This window comes from Pseudophryne corroboree, chromosome 4, assembly GCF_028390025.1.
Source record: "Pseudophryne corroboree isolate aPseCor3 chromosome 4, aPseCor3.hap2, whole genome shotgun sequence".
Taxonomy (NCBI): Eukaryota; Metazoa; Chordata; class Amphibia; order Anura; family Myobatrachidae; genus Pseudophryne; species Pseudophryne corroboree.
The window spans coordinates 607,347,144-607,362,569 of NC_086447.1; the positions used below are offsets into that span (position 1 = coordinate 607,347,144).

The window sequence follows — 15,426 nt, forward strand, 5'->3', positions numbered from 1 at the left end:
GGGTTCGTCCTGTTCCGGGACTTGTCTTTCCAAAGTACTTCCTGTATGTTCTTCATCCTCCAAGTCTTCTGATGTTCCACCGCCTCAGTATCAAGACTATACAGATGTGTTCAGTAAAGCTTCTGCTGATGTCCTGCCCCCACATAAGGAGTGGGATTGTCCTATCGACCTCATCCCAGGGAAGGTTCCACCTCGAGGCCGAACGTATCCGTTGTCTGTACCAGAGACTCATTCCATGGAGGAGTACATTAAAGAAAATTTGGCAAAGGGTTTTATCCGACCTTCTTCTTCTCCAGCTGGCGCAGGTTTCTTCTTTGTTAAGAAGAAAGACGGTGGCCTGCGGCCATGCATCGACTATAGTGGGTTTGAACGACATCACAGTATAAAACCGGTATCCTCTGCCTCTGATTACCGAACTCTTTGACCGGGTTAGCGGAGCAACCATCTTCACGAAATTAGATTTGAGGGGTGCCTATAACCTCATTCGGATCCGGAAGGGTGACGAGTGGAGGACCGCATCTAACACCCGTGACGGACATTATGAGTACCTCGTCATGCCTTTCGGACTTAGTAACGCTCCAGCTGTGTTCCAACATTTCGTGAACGAGATCTTCAGAGATATCCTCTATCGTCATGTTGTGGTATACCTCGATGACATCCTCATCTTTGCCAATGATCTGGAGGAACATCGTTTTTGGGTGAAGGAAGTCCTGTCCCGTCTTCGTGTCAATCATCTCTATTGCAAGTTGGAAAAATGCGTCTTTGAAGTCAAATCCATTCCGTTTCTAGGCTACATTGTGTCCGGTTCCGGACTAGAGATGGATCCTGAGAAACTCCAAGCTATTCAGGATTGGTCAATACCTACCACTCTCAAGGGCGTCCAGAGATTTTTAGGATTCGCCAACTATTACAGAAAATTTATTTGAGACTTTTCCACCATTGTGGCGCCTATTACCGCCTTTACCAAGAAGGGTGCCAATCCCTCCAAGTGGTCCAAAGAAGCCGTGCAAGCCTTCCATCTGTTAAAGCAACGATTTATCTCAGCTCCGGTGTTGAAACAGCCAGATACCAACTTGCCGTTCACCCTTGAGGTGGATGCCTCCTCCGTTGGAGTGGGCGCGGCCCTGTCTCAAAGAGCTAAAGATGGTCGTCTGCATTCTTGTGGCTTCTTCTCTCGGAAGTTTTCCCCTGCTGAGCGCAATTACGCCATTGGTGATCAAGAACTGTTGGCTATCAAGCTTGCTCTGGAAGAATGGAGGTATTTGCTAGAAGGTGCTTCCCATACCATCACGATTCTTACAGATCACAAAAATCTTCTGTATTTGAAGGGTGCTCAATGTCTCAACCCCTGTCAAACTAGATGGGAACTTTTTTTCCTAGGTTCGACTTTAAACTCCAGTTCTGTTCAGGGTCACAGAATCGCAAGGCTGATGCCCTTTCCCGTTCCTGGAAGCAAGAAAATTAGTCTGAGTCTACGGACAAGCATCCTATTATTAATCCAGTGGCGTTCTCGACGGTAAGGATGGACTCTATGCCTCCATTATGGAAAAGTTTTGTTAAGCCGGCTCTAAGGAGGAAGCTCATGCATTGGGCACATGCTTCCCATTTTACCGGACATGCAGGCATCCAGAAAACCATTGAATTTATCTCCAGATCATAATGGTGGCCGACCCTGAAAAAAGATGTCACTGAGTTTATTGCTTCCTATCCAGCGTGTGGACGGATCTGTGTGGCGTCTCCCGTCAGCAGCGACCTCTTGCCGCGATTACTATGTTAAAGCACTACTGGTCTGTGCGGCGCCTCTCACCCGCCGTAGCTTCTGTCGTTGGGAGGATGCAGTGCAGTTTTGACATTCTCTGGGTCCTGCGGTCGCTGCCGCCATTACTGTAAAAGTTCCATATAGAATTACAAGCCAGGTTTCCCTCCAAGAATCAGTATGGGCGCAGCCATGTTGGTTCTGATCATGTGATACTGTTTCTACCAATCTACAGTCCCGCTGAGCTCAGCCTGATTGCTGATCCAATCCCTGCACTACTGAGGGTATAAAGGGACTGATCTTAGACCAGAAAATCGTTAGTGCTTTGGTTGTCATCACCAAGTGTATCCTGTCTCTGCTCTCTGTGATTCTAACTGTGTTCCAGGTATTCCAGCTCCTGAAGTCTCCAGTTCTACAGAGACCTGTATCAATGCCTGACTCCATAGCATCCTCAGTGTATTCTGCTAGTGGCAGTGCTCTAAAAAAACACCAGCTTCCAGCATTGGGCTTCCAGTGGTGTTCAGCTACCTATCATCATCATCGGTGCTCCTGATATCTGCAGTATCAAGTCATCTGTTTCTCAATTCATCGATCTCTAGCATCAGTAGTGTTATTCAACCTCATTATCCGTTTCATCCGGATCTGCACTTCATTCACAGTTCTTCAACATCCGTTTCATCCGGCAAAACCGGCAGTTTACAAATACCATTCATTCTGCAGTACGCTCAGCCTCCGTATTACATCTGCTGACCATTACCAGCTTTCATCTATTCTACAGCATCTAGGTGTTGGTAAGGACTGTCCATCTCCTTATCTCCCAAGCTAGTCTTGTGCGGATACCACACCTAAGGGAACCTTACAGCTGTTACTGTTTGTGGGACTATGTACTGTTTTGAATTATTTTTCATATCATCCTGTGCAATTGCCGGTGTACCACCAGAACTGTGTTTAATAAACAAACATTCATTTTATCTATGTTGTCGTGGTCACATCTTCGGGCATTGGTGGTAGAAGTCCTCTATGTCTAGGAGTCCTATTCAGGCACCCAGATTCATCTTTACACCAGCCCCTACAACTGAGGCAGCCTCACACCAACACCAGCCCTCAGTTGTGACAATAGGGAAATCATATAATATGAAACATGAACAGAACAGGTACACATACATAGGTATATTTAATTTGTTATGCTCTAATCTGCTCATACAAAATGTGAAATATTTTACTGTACTGTAGGTTGCAAAATATTCCAATAATGATGCACTACGGAAAAGGCTGGAACTAGGGAAGCCAATCCCGGGCCATTTTTTCAATCCCGGGTATCGGGATTGAAAAATGGCCAATCCCAGGATTCCCGGGATTGGCTTTTACCTAGGTGGCCGCCCCCTCGCCCCACCCTGCCCCGCCCATATAACTCACCATATACCGGGGGCGGGTGGGAGGGGAACACCGTGTGAACGCTGCTGGCGACTCCCAGCAGCAGCTAACAGCACAGCGTGACCTCTCACGCTGTGCTGGGGATCCGGAAGCAGGAAGCCGGGCAGCGTTTGAGCATCCTGTGGACGCTCAACGCTGATCCCTAAATCCCGGGATCCCGCCGATCCCGATCCCGGGATTGGCCACCATAGCTGGAACTATATGTATTAAATAGTACCCTGTAAATCAAGGTTAAGGTGTAAATTAACCACTAGCATTCGATGTAAAATGGGAGAGGCTGAAGAAAAGACTTTTCCCTATACTTTATGTTATTCATGCTACTTACGGCTGGATGGAACACATTAATGGCTTGAACAGCAGCACGTCCTTTCTGCTTATAGCCAAATACCAGGTCAATCCAGTGACATATTGTTTGAGAGACGTGATCAGACTCTAGGGCTTGACGATGAATTAGGATAAATAGTCGGGGATCATTTCTGGCCCAAGGGGGAAGGTTAACATGATTAACGCGATCTCCATTTTGGCGCACACCAAAATCAAATCCTAGGTAAATGAAAAGGATACAGTTTTAACAAATGATATTTATTAGATCTCTGGCAGTGCGCTGCCCTTAATCAGTGTTGAAGACAATTCTACATCCCTATTGTTCATATCTGCAACTGCAAATTAATTACTTCGCAAATATACTATATACTATGCAGGTACTATATTGTGGTCATGGTTCACTGATTTCTCCATCAGCAAGGCTTCTGGGACACTGGACCATGCGATTGTAGGCTTGGGATGGAGTCTGGCACCTAACAACTGTAACATTAATACTAGGCTCCTCCCCCCTACAACCTCATAAAACCAGTTGTTCTTTAGGTGCCTGGGAGTAGGGCACGTATTAGGGCTGTGCAGCCCTTCTCATTTAGTTTCAACTGTTTTTTTGGGGGGAATTCTTTTCCCCCCCTCTAGTTTAGGTCCTGTGCTAGTTTAGTTTAGCTTCAGTGCAGTGGTTGCAGGGAACTGCTCCCGGCGCCGGAATTGTAGCTTGACCTTGCGAAAGCCGCGGGGGTGGGGGGAAGGGAGGGGTGCACCATGCAGGGACCCCTCAATGGACAGCATGCACCAGCGTAAAGGTGCCAGGTTGTCTTTGCTGTCCTGGATGGAATCACAGTACTGGGGGGGAGGGGGAATTTGGCTGCTGGTCTCTCTCTGGTACAGGCTGCTGCTGCATTGGAAGAGAAAGAAAAGTGAGACTCCCTTCCTCATTACCAGTCTGTGCTGCTCAGTTATGTGTTTTGGTGCCTATTTCATATCTGCTCCTCTCCAACTGTATGTGGATAAATGAGTATAGATTTTTTACTATTATTAAATTTACAGTCGTAGTTGCTCAGTGACCTGTGTTAAATTTGTTTCACCTGTGTCCGCTCTATTAGAGATGACCTGGAGCAATAATGAGGCTAAGGCTGTTAAGACAAAAGGCGCTACTAAAGCTTTGTATTTTACTTGTGCCCCATGTAAGTGTACGTAAATTACTGTGTGGACAGGTGGACTCTGGGGCGTAATGTGCGGACTGTCAAGCCGGGACTGGTGTTGCACAGGCACCAACGAACAGTGCACCTGCGCTTGTGGAACGGACATGGGCTCAGCCACTGGGTCGGTCAGTTTCTGATTTAGTGAAGCTTGTTATGCTTCAACTAGAGCATCACTGCACCAGTTCATGATCCAGAGGTGTCGACTTCCCAATCAGTCTCTGATCCGCCATGTCTCTGCACCATGGAGCGGACAGCATCTGGTTTTGAAAAAGTTTCCTCATACATGGAACGCAAAGCACGTAAGTGTTTACCGTCTTCCAGGACTCATGAAAGTTTCAGATTCTGATAGAGGTGAGGAGAAACTTCAGAAGCCTGATGTTACCCCAGACGGCACGGATCTCACTTCATCCTCCGGACATTCACTGTATTTGCTACCAGCTGATCATGTGTTGAAATGGGAACTGCCTCTCAAGGTCGACGCTGCAGTTGCACAACTGTCAAAGCACACAATGCTTCTGGTTCAGGGTTCTGTATCCTTTAAGGATAAAAAGTTAGAGGGTTGTCTCAAGGCCGTTTTTATGTGCTTGGGTGTCATCATCCATCCGTTGTTGGCGTCTGTCTGGGTTACTCGAGCTATGGAAACTTGGGCAGATAAACTCAATGAGGGCATTCATGATGATGCGTCCAGGAATTACTTTCTTAAATGGGCAGAACAGCTTAATGGGGCAGCTGAATATGTATGTGAGGCCGTGCAGGATAGTGCACAGGTGGCTTCTCAAGTTTCAGCTACGGCGATATAGGCTCCGTGCTTGGTCGGCGGATTTTGTAGCCAAACATTCTTCTTTGTAGGCTCTCGTTTGGTGCGGTGATCATTTCTTAACAGGCTACATGGAAGAAGGGGGTAGTACTTTTTTCCCGGTAACGTCGCCTAAGCAGCAGAGAACTCATTTTAGTTTTTTTCACTCTTCCTTTCGAGGTGCGGCGGCCAATCCAACCCAGGATTTGGCATCGAAAGGTAGATTTTCCGGAAACAACCGCCACGCAGGTGACAAGACTCCAGACAAGCCTTGTGACTGACAGAGGTCATCTTCAAATGCCTGGTTTATTATTATTATCCTTTATTTATATGACGCCACAAGGGATCCACAGCGTCCATTACACAGTACATAATCAAATGAGCAAACAAGAAAACAGCACTTACAGTACAAGACAATATAGGACAGGTATAGAAAACCCAGGGTTAGGTGCCTTCAAAGGGAGTATGGAGTATAAGATAGTGTAAGTAAGAAAAGGAAAGGCACATGAGGAAAGAAGTCTCTGCTCTTGCGAGTTTACAATCTGGGCATCATTTCCAGAGGTTACATCATAAACCACAGGGGTCAACCTCAACGGCATTTTTTCACTATCGCTTTACCTCGGGTCCCAAGAAAATAGTTGCCTTGACACGGGCTATCAATTCTCTCCTGTCTGACAATGGGGGTCATTCTGAGTTGATTGCTCGCTGCCGTTTTCTGCAGCTATCAGGTAACTACTGCGCATGCACCGCAAAGCGCAGGCGCGTCGTACGGGTACAAAGCGGATAGTTGCTGAGCGATGGATTTAACTAAGTATCCATACGCACAGCCGATCGCAAGGAGATTGACAGGAAGAAGGCGTTTGTGGGTGGCAACTGACCGTTTTCTGGGAGTGTTTGGAAAAACGCAGGCGTGTCCAAGCGTTTGCAGGGCAGGTGTCTGACATCAATTCCGGGACCAAAAAGACTGAAGTGATCGCAAGGGTAAATCCGGACCTACTCAGAAACTGCACAAAATGTTTTTGCAGAGCTTGGCTGCAGAGGCGTTCGCACACTTGCAAAGCGAAAATACACTCCCCCGTGGGCGGCGACTATACGTTTGCATGGCTGCTAAAAGTAGCTAGCGAGCGATCAACTCGGAATGAGGGCCAATGTCATCACTCTAGTACCTCCGTTAAAACAAAAACAGGGGTTTTACTCCAACAAGTTCCTTGTCCGGAAAAAAGAATGGTTCCTTCAGGCCAATTTTGAATCTCCGCACCTTTGAACACCAACATGTGGGTCGATCATTTTCGGATGGTATCGCTGTGATTCATAGCATGGAGGCCAACAAATTTTTAGCTACCTTGGACATCAGGAACGTGTATCTTCACGTTCCCAATTCCTACATCAGGTTCCTTTTGCGGAGTTTCAGTGGGAAATTCTGTAAAATTGGATGGAATGCTCAGAATACCTATAAACACTGCAACGTAGCATTTCGTATGCAGATACAGCCGCAGTTGGACACAGAATATACTCTAGACATGCCGCATATCATTTTAATCAGCATAAGCTGCTTGTGCATTCTATTCTCATAGCGACACAAATAAGATACATTTTAATGGAAAAAGTTGCACATAAATATGCTCAGCGATAACAAGTCATGCCACAGCATGGCATGACTATAAGGGCTGTTTAACGTAACTGCAGCAAGGATGTAGGAGGACACATCTGTATCTGGCTCTTGTGGAGGCTCAGTCCGTTTTGTACGGTTCACATTCAGTCAGACAACACCATGGCAGTGGCCTATATAAATCATCAGGGGGCACAAAGAGCGTGATAGTGACATGGGCGGAGAACTTTGTTCCAGCGTTATCGGCTGTGTTCATAACGGGGGTGGACAATTGGGAAGCGGACTTCCACAGCAGAACCAAGTTTTACCCGGGGGAATGGTCCCTCAATTTAGAGGCGTTCTAACAGTTGGTTCAGAAGCGGGGCATTCCACAAGTGGCTCTCATGGCCTCTCACCACACTCGCAAAGTTCCACGTTTTTGCGCAAGATACAGAGATCCTCTGGCTTTCTCAGTAGACGCCATAACTGTGCCGTGGAATTTTCGTTTAGCCTATCTGTTCCCTCAGACTCCAATGTTGCTTCGAGTTCACAAGTGCATCAAACATCAATGGGTGGCTGTGATTCTGGTGGCTCCTGGAGTGGCGTCTTCCACTTCATCCAGACCTACCACAACATTTCTGCACAAGGACCTTTCTTGACTGGCTTTGACGACCTGGCTTTTGATGCAGAGCTTCTAGCTTCTAACTTCTAAAGGTTTTTCTCCTTTGGTGTTCTGAACTATGCTTCGTACTTGGAAATTGTTGCCATGTTTTATGGTCAAAAGCTCACGTTTTCCTCAAAATATTCTTTTGTGGTTGTGGCTTTGTTTCATCAAACCCCAATACATTGTTCCAAATACTTCCTTGCTTATTAAAAGTACAAGTAATGGGACTAAGGTCACCCCCCTCTTCCACTGCTCCTCCCCCCTGCTGTGACTGCTGCACTTCAATCCTCCTAATGATATGTGGAAAACAAGCTGCTGGTTTTGCCCAGAAGTGCATAGGAAAACCTTTGACATGTCACTTCTGGGCATTGGTTTCCAGTCTGCATATTTTATTATTGTATGCGATCTGAAACTATATTAATTACACAAAACTTGCTACAACAAGTTTACATTTCAGGATTAATTTTAACTCTGGAAACATTGTGTACTATGGGGTATATTCAATCGGTGTCGGATCTCCGAGGGAGAGGATCCGACACTGCACTATTTAATTTGTGGGCGTTTTCAACAGGTTTAGGCCGTTTTTGACAATGCAGTTCCGACTTTTTTTTAAAGTCTGATCGGCATTGTCAAAAACGGGCCAAAAACCTGTACAAACTGCCCGAAAATCCGTCAAAATACGTGGATCCGCTGCTAATCCGCCGATTCATACGTTTTCCAACAAGTCGGAATTCCCAACTTGTCGGAAAAACACCACTTAACTTGAATAGGTCGAATCCAGATAAAACCTAAAAAAGACGGAAAGTGACGACTTAACGGCAATTCCGACTTGCACTGAATAGATTTATATGTCTGTCTGCTATCCTCTTGCGTTTTATTCATCTTTTGTGAATTGATACTTCCTGGGTGGGAAAACTTGGAAGTAGTGGCATTGATAGACCTGCATTAATTATTATTATTTATACAGGTCATGGATTAAATTGTACATAGCATTCTACGGGTTAGTTTCACCTAGGAATCATATATGTGTGTGTGTATATATATATATATATATATATATATATACATACACACACACACTATATATATATATATATATATATATATACACACACACACACACACACACACACACACACACACATATTGTATTTACAAACAAAATGTGAATAAATTGTGATACGGTGCTTCACTAACCTTCTCTGTTTGCTAAAAATTCTGGCAAATAAAAAAATTCTGGTATCAGCTCTTTTACATCGGTCATGGATTCGTAAGAAGATAAACGCCACGTTGTATTCATAGAATGAAATGTTCTGTCAGGAATATCAAAGCTTTGATCTGTAATGTAAACCAATTGAAATACTAATAAATGTTAATTCTGAAATATAAACAACATTAAAACAGAATTCATTAAAATAGAATTTCACAAACTAATTTCAAATAAAAATAGATATATAATTGGTTACCAAAAAATACAAATCTGATTTTATTGTTTAAAATAAAAATGATTCTGCTTTATTGCCAAAAAGCATACATTAATGGAAACGACTACAATAAAGCACAGTAATAAGTTCTAAATCGCTATTCATTTCAGGTATTTTCATGCCATTATAGCAAGTTTTTCTTTCCTATACAAAAGTCTAGGTGGATGCAAAATTACCAATTCAATTGGTAAAACCTGTGAAATACTTGCTTGTTATCGTTTGGTAATAGAATTGCTATAAACAGTTTGTACAAACTTGGTGAACATTTTTTTTTGTTTAATGTGAAAACATTCGGGGGCAGATTCATTAAAAGCTCGGTGAAGTGATAAAGTGGAAGGTGATAAAGGACCAGCCAATCAGATCTTAACTGCCATATCACAGGCTGGGCTTGAAAAATGACAGTTAGGAGCTGACTGGCTGGTGTTTTATCACCTTACACTTTATCAGTTCACCAAGCGTAATAAATCTGCCCCTCGATAACTTAAAGAGAGTATGTGAAGAAACTGGAATACAAATAGAAATGGAAGGTTGGCTTGAGCTTTCAGTTGCAACGTTTAAAAGAAAATATATAGTGCTGTAAAGGAGTTTGTAGCCACTTTTTAATTTTCTACATTTTTGTATAAATGTGACCTTATTTGTGTTCAGAGCCTATTTGAAGTTATACAAATATAAAGAATCAAATAAATGAAACAAACAAAAGGATATAACTTTTGCTTTTGTCAGAAAAAGTATGTAAGCCTCTTGTATTCAATAACCGGAGTAACTCTCTTGAGAAGCAATGACTTCAATCAATATTTTAATGGACTAATATCTGGACTTTGATTATTCCATTCCAAAGTGCAAAATGTATTCTGCTTCAACCAGTTCTTTTTGTACACTGACTTACATGATCTAGTCACATTATTATGACCACTAGCTAATAGCCAGAGTAACCGCTGCAGCACAAACTACAGCTAGATGAGCTGAACTATCGTTTTAGACACACGTCTGGTAGCCCCAGGTTCATTTTGATGTTGAGCTGCTCCACTGTAGCGTGTCGGTTAGCCTTCACGCATCTTCATAGCCAACGTTCAGTTCTCACATCAATGACATGTGGTGCTCCGCAGTTTCCACGTTGCTTATTCGCAAACGTGCCATTTGTCCAGTCACGATACACCTTCACCACAGCAGCTTGTGAGCAGTTCACAAACTGCGCTGTTTCATAAATACTGCCACCCGTGGCTCAAAAGCAGATAATCATCCCATTTTGCAACTCAGATAAATTGCTCCTTTTAACCATGACAGCAACGAGTGATACTGTATGTGTGCAAACGGCTTATCACCCCCCCCCCCCCCCCCCCCTCATCCTACAGTATATATGACTATCGTTACAGCAGGCGATAATCCCTCTGATTTTTCCATCTTTGACTACAAACTGCTTCCCATGTTTTCTCAAACAGACTCTGTTCCTGCCATTTAATGTCTTAAAGTGAGTCCTCTGTTGAAAATACACAACAAACATAATTGAGCACTTCCACATACAGTGCTGATTGGTTTCACCTGGTGATTTTAATAAGACCCCTGGCAACACTTTTAGATTTAGTACTATGTAGACTATTTGTAGATTACAAGTAAAGCCAGAAAGGAAAAGAGGATATTATTTCAGAATTTTTGTAATAGGATTTTAATTACCTACCGGTAAATCCTTTTCTCGTAGTCCGTAGAGGATGCTGGGGTTCCATTTAGTACCAGGGGGTATAGACGGGTCCCTTGGGAGCCATGGGCACTTTAAGAGTTTAATAGTGTGGGCTGGCTCCTCCCTCTATGTCCCTCCTACCAGACTCAGTCTAGAAACTGTGCCTGAGGAGACGGACTTACTTCGAGAGAAGGAAATACACATATAGTGGTGAGATTCACACCAGCTCACACCGGATTGAAAAACCATGCAATCATGGAGAAACCATGCTAACCAGCATGCAACATGGAAAAATCATGCAAACCAGCATGCAACTTGAAGAAATCAAGCGAACCAGCATGAAACATGAAGAAACCATGCCAACCGGCAGGCAGCATGAAGAAACCATGCTAACCAGCAGGAACATGAAGAAACCATGTTAACCAGCATGCAAAATGAAGAAACCATGCTAAGCAGCACGCAACATGAAGAAACCATGCTAAGCAGCACGCAACATGAAGAAACCATGCTAACAAGTAGGAACAAGAAGAAACCATGCTAATCAGCAGGAAAGAGGAACAGCAACAGCTGAACCAATACTTAACCAAGTAACAATGAAGGAAAACGAAGCGCTGGACGGGCGCCCAGCATCCTCTACGGACTACGAGAAAAGGATTTACCGGTAGGTAATTAAAATCCTATTTTCTCTTACGTCCTAGAGGATGCTGGGGTTCCATTTAGTACCATGAGGATGTACCAAAGCTCCCAGGGAGGGAGAGCGCTGAGGCTCCTGCAGAACAGATTGACCAAACTTAAGGTCCTCAGAGGCCAAAGTATCGAACTTGTAGAACTTAGCAAACGTGTTCTACCCTGACCAAGTAGCCGCTCGGCAAAGCCGAGACACCCCAGGCAGCCGCCCGCCCAGGAAGAGCCCACTTTACGAGTAGAGTGGGCCTTAAAAGATTTTGGACACGGCAGGCCTGCCGTTGAATAAGCATGCTGGATAGTGAACCTAATCCAGTGAGAAATCGACTACTTAGAAGCAGGACACCCAACCTTGTTGGGATCACAAGGAACAAACAGAGCGTCCGACTTTCTGTGACGAGAAGTCCTCTTCACATGAATCTTCAAAGCCCTCACAACATCCAAGGACTTTGAGGTAATTGAGGAGTCAGTAGCCACTGGCACCACAATAAGATGGTTTATATGAAAAGCCGACACAACCTTTGGAAGAAATTGCTGACACGTTCTGAGCTCAGTTCTATCTTCATGGAAAATCAAGTAGGGGCTCTTGCATGACAATGCCCCCAATTCAGACACACGTCTAGCAGATGCCAAAGCCAACAGTGTGACTGCCTTCCAAGTAAGAAACTTGACGTTCACCTCCTGTAAAGGCTCAAACCAATCCGACTGCAGGAACTGCAGCACCGTGCCGTAGGAGGCACCAAGGGTGTTGGATGTGCAGTACCCCTTTCAAGAAAGTCTGAACCTCAGGGAGGGCAGCCAATTGTTTCTGGAAGAAAATGGACAAGGCTGAAATCTGGACCCATATGTAGCCCAAGCGTAGGCCCACATCCACAACTGCTTGCAGAAAGAGGAGAAACTGTCCCGTTGAAACTCCACCGTAGAAAATTCCTTGGATACACACCAAGACACATACTTTTTCCAAATCCGATGGCAATGTCTAGACTAGGCATTCCCAACCACGGTCCTCAAGGCACACCAACAGTGCAGGTTTTAGTGATATCCAGGCTGCAGCACAGATGGTTAAATCAAAATAACTGAGCTACTAATTAAGTCACCTGTGCTGAAGCCTGGATATCACTAAAACCTGCACTGTTGGTGTGCCTTGAGGACCGTGGTTGGGAATGCCTGGTCTAGACGTTACTTCCTTCCTGGTCTGTACCAAGGTAGGAATGCCCTTCCGAGCTAAGATCTGGCTTTCAACCTCCATGCCGTAAAACGTAGATGGACCGCGCGAAGAAGAAGAGGCCTCGGATCCACCAGTAGCAATTCCAGAAGATCCGCGTACCAAGCCCTTCTTGGCCAGACGGGAGCAATGAGGATCGCATGACTCCTAATTACGTTATGAGTTGAGAATCCTTGGGATGAGTGGAAGTGGAGGTAACACATACACTGACTGGAACACCCAGGGAGTTACCAGGGCGTCCACCACCACTGCTTGTGGGTCACTTGACCTGGAACAGTACCTCCGAAGCTTCTTGTTGAGGCGAGAGGCTACCATGCCTATCTGAGGTACACCCCATTGGCTTGTGACCTCTATGAATACCTCCAGATGGAGGCCCCAAACTCTTGGAAGGAGATCGTGTCTGCTGAGGAAGTCCGCTTCCCAGTTGTCCACTCCCGGAATGAAGATTGCCGACAGCGCCACCGCACGATTTTTTGCCCAGAGGAGGATTCTTGTTACCTCTGACATTGCAGCTCTGCATTCCACCCTGTCGGTTTATGTAGGAAACCGCCATTACATTATCCGACTGAACCTGAATGGCCTGATCTTGAAGAAGTTGTGCCGTTTGTAGAAGGCCGTTGTACCCGGCCCTTAGCTCCAGAATGTTTATCGGAAGGATGGATCCCAGACTTGACCACTTTCCTTAGAAGTATTCCCCTTGGGTGACCGCTCCCCAACCTCTGAGACTTGCATCCATGGTTAGAAAGATCCAATTCCGAATCCTGAACCTGCGGCCCTCGAGAAGGTGAGAAGTCTCCTGCCACCAGAGGAATGAAATCCTGGCTTTCGGCGACAGGTGTATTTGCTGGTGCATGTGAAGATGAGATCCCGGCCATTTGACCAGGAGATCCAATTGGAAAGACCGTGCAAGGAATCTTCCGTACTGTCGAGCCTCGTTGGAGGCAACTATCTTCCCCAGAAGGCGAATGGACTGATGAACCGACAACTGGGCTGGCTTCAAGACATCCCGGACCATTGACTGGATCACCAACGCTGACTCCACTGGTAGAAACGCCATCTGCACTTCCATGCCAAGAATCATCCCCAGGAAGGAGCGTCTCCTTGTCGGCTCCAAAATGTGAAATTGGAAGCTTCAGGATCCACCCAAGATCCCGGGACAGTTAATCTGAAAGAGAAACACTCTGCAACAACATTTCCCTAAAGGATATTAAGGTGGTCCAGATATGAAATTATGTCCACACCTGGCTTGCGGAGCAGGAGCAGAATTGCAGTCATGGCCTTGATGAACACCCCCGGTGTTGCGTAGAGGCCAAGTGCAGTGTTTGGAACTGGAACTGACACAGTTGTAGTGTAACCTTAGATAGGTCTAGAGAGGCGGCCAGATTGGAATGTGAAGGTACGCACCCCTGATATCCCAGGAATTCCCCTATATGTCGACCAGAGATCACAGCTCTCAAACTTCCTCCTAAATTGAGCACCCACCAGTAGGGGTCCAATGACCTTATGTTTGAATAGTAACCCCTGTTATGTAAATGACCTGTATTATATATAGCAGTATTATACTTTCAGCCTGAGAAGCTAGTAAGCCTGATTCGAAGAATCTGTGAGACGGGAGTACTAGAAACTCCAGTCTGTACCCCTGGGCAGACTAACGTTTCCCAGGGGACTAGGCAGGATATCGCCTAGATCAGGCATGTCAAAACTGCGGCCCTCCAGCTGTTGAGAAACTACATATCCCAGCATGCCCTGACACAGCTTCAGCATTCTGACAGCAAAATTGTGTCAGGACATGCTGGGATATGTAGTTTCACAACAGCTGGAGGGCCGCAGTTTGGACATGCCTGGCCTAGATGTTTTACTGAAATCTTTGTAGTCTCTCTACCACCTGCTGGATCCCCAGGCAGGGAGGTCCACCGTAAAAACGAAGGTTTTTAGAATACCGAACCTGGCGGTGTAGGTTTTCTGGAATTTCCCCAACCTCCTAAAAAGGAAGTGGAGGAACCCTTGGAAGGGATTGCAGTATAGGTGTAGGATCTAATTTCCTGGTCTATGCAGTTGCGGAAGGAAGATATGGCAACTTACCCGTAGTTGGCTCGGATATTCACGTATCCCGAGCATCCCAACAGGGCCTCACCCATGAAGGGCTGACTCACAAAACCTTTCTTGGATTCTGTATCCGCAGCCCATTGGTGTAGCCACCGTCCCCTGCATGTCGAAACTGCCAGAGCAGTGGCCCTGCGTTATACAGGCCAATCTTCTTCATGGCGTCCAGCCGTGAAGCCTGTAGAATCCTGTATGTGACATAGAAACAAGTACATCTCACTCCTACACAGACTCTAAATCATCAAGTAAAGAGCCTGACCACGTTACAATATCTCCAGAGATCTACGCAATAGTGGGTCTCTGAGTCACACCTGCAGCAGTGTACAGTATTAGAGATTAGTCTCAATCTGCAATCAGCCTTTATGGAGGTTGTACTAGGTACAGGCAACCCAACCTTTGATAATTTAGACACTCTTTAGGGATGTGGATAATAACTCAGGGTGTACTCAGGTTTTCCCAAAGAAGGAGTTTAACGATCTAAATGGTGGGAAGGCATT

At 45.3% G+C, this 15,426-nt stretch overlaps 1 protein-coding gene across 3 annotated transcripts in view; it reads right to left on the reverse strand.

Moving 5' to 3' along the window:
- The window catches only part of LYST (lysosomal trafficking regulator), an 864,675-nt gene that overhangs the window by 126,308 nt on the left and 722,941 nt on the right, over positions 1–15,426 (reverse strand). For 2 of the 3 annotated variants that reach the window (XM_063917604.1, XM_063917602.1), the window contains exons 42-43: positions 8,956–9,096; positions 3,516–3,733 (exon numbers count right to left, since the gene is read on the reverse strand). In XM_063917604.1, the coding sequence (XP_063773674.1) occupies positions 3,516–3,733; positions 8,956–9,096 (359 nt within the window). The remainder of the gene's footprint in view (positions 1–3,515; positions 3,734–8,955; positions 9,097–15,426) is intronic. The other variant, XM_063917605.1, reaches the window with a different exon arrangement.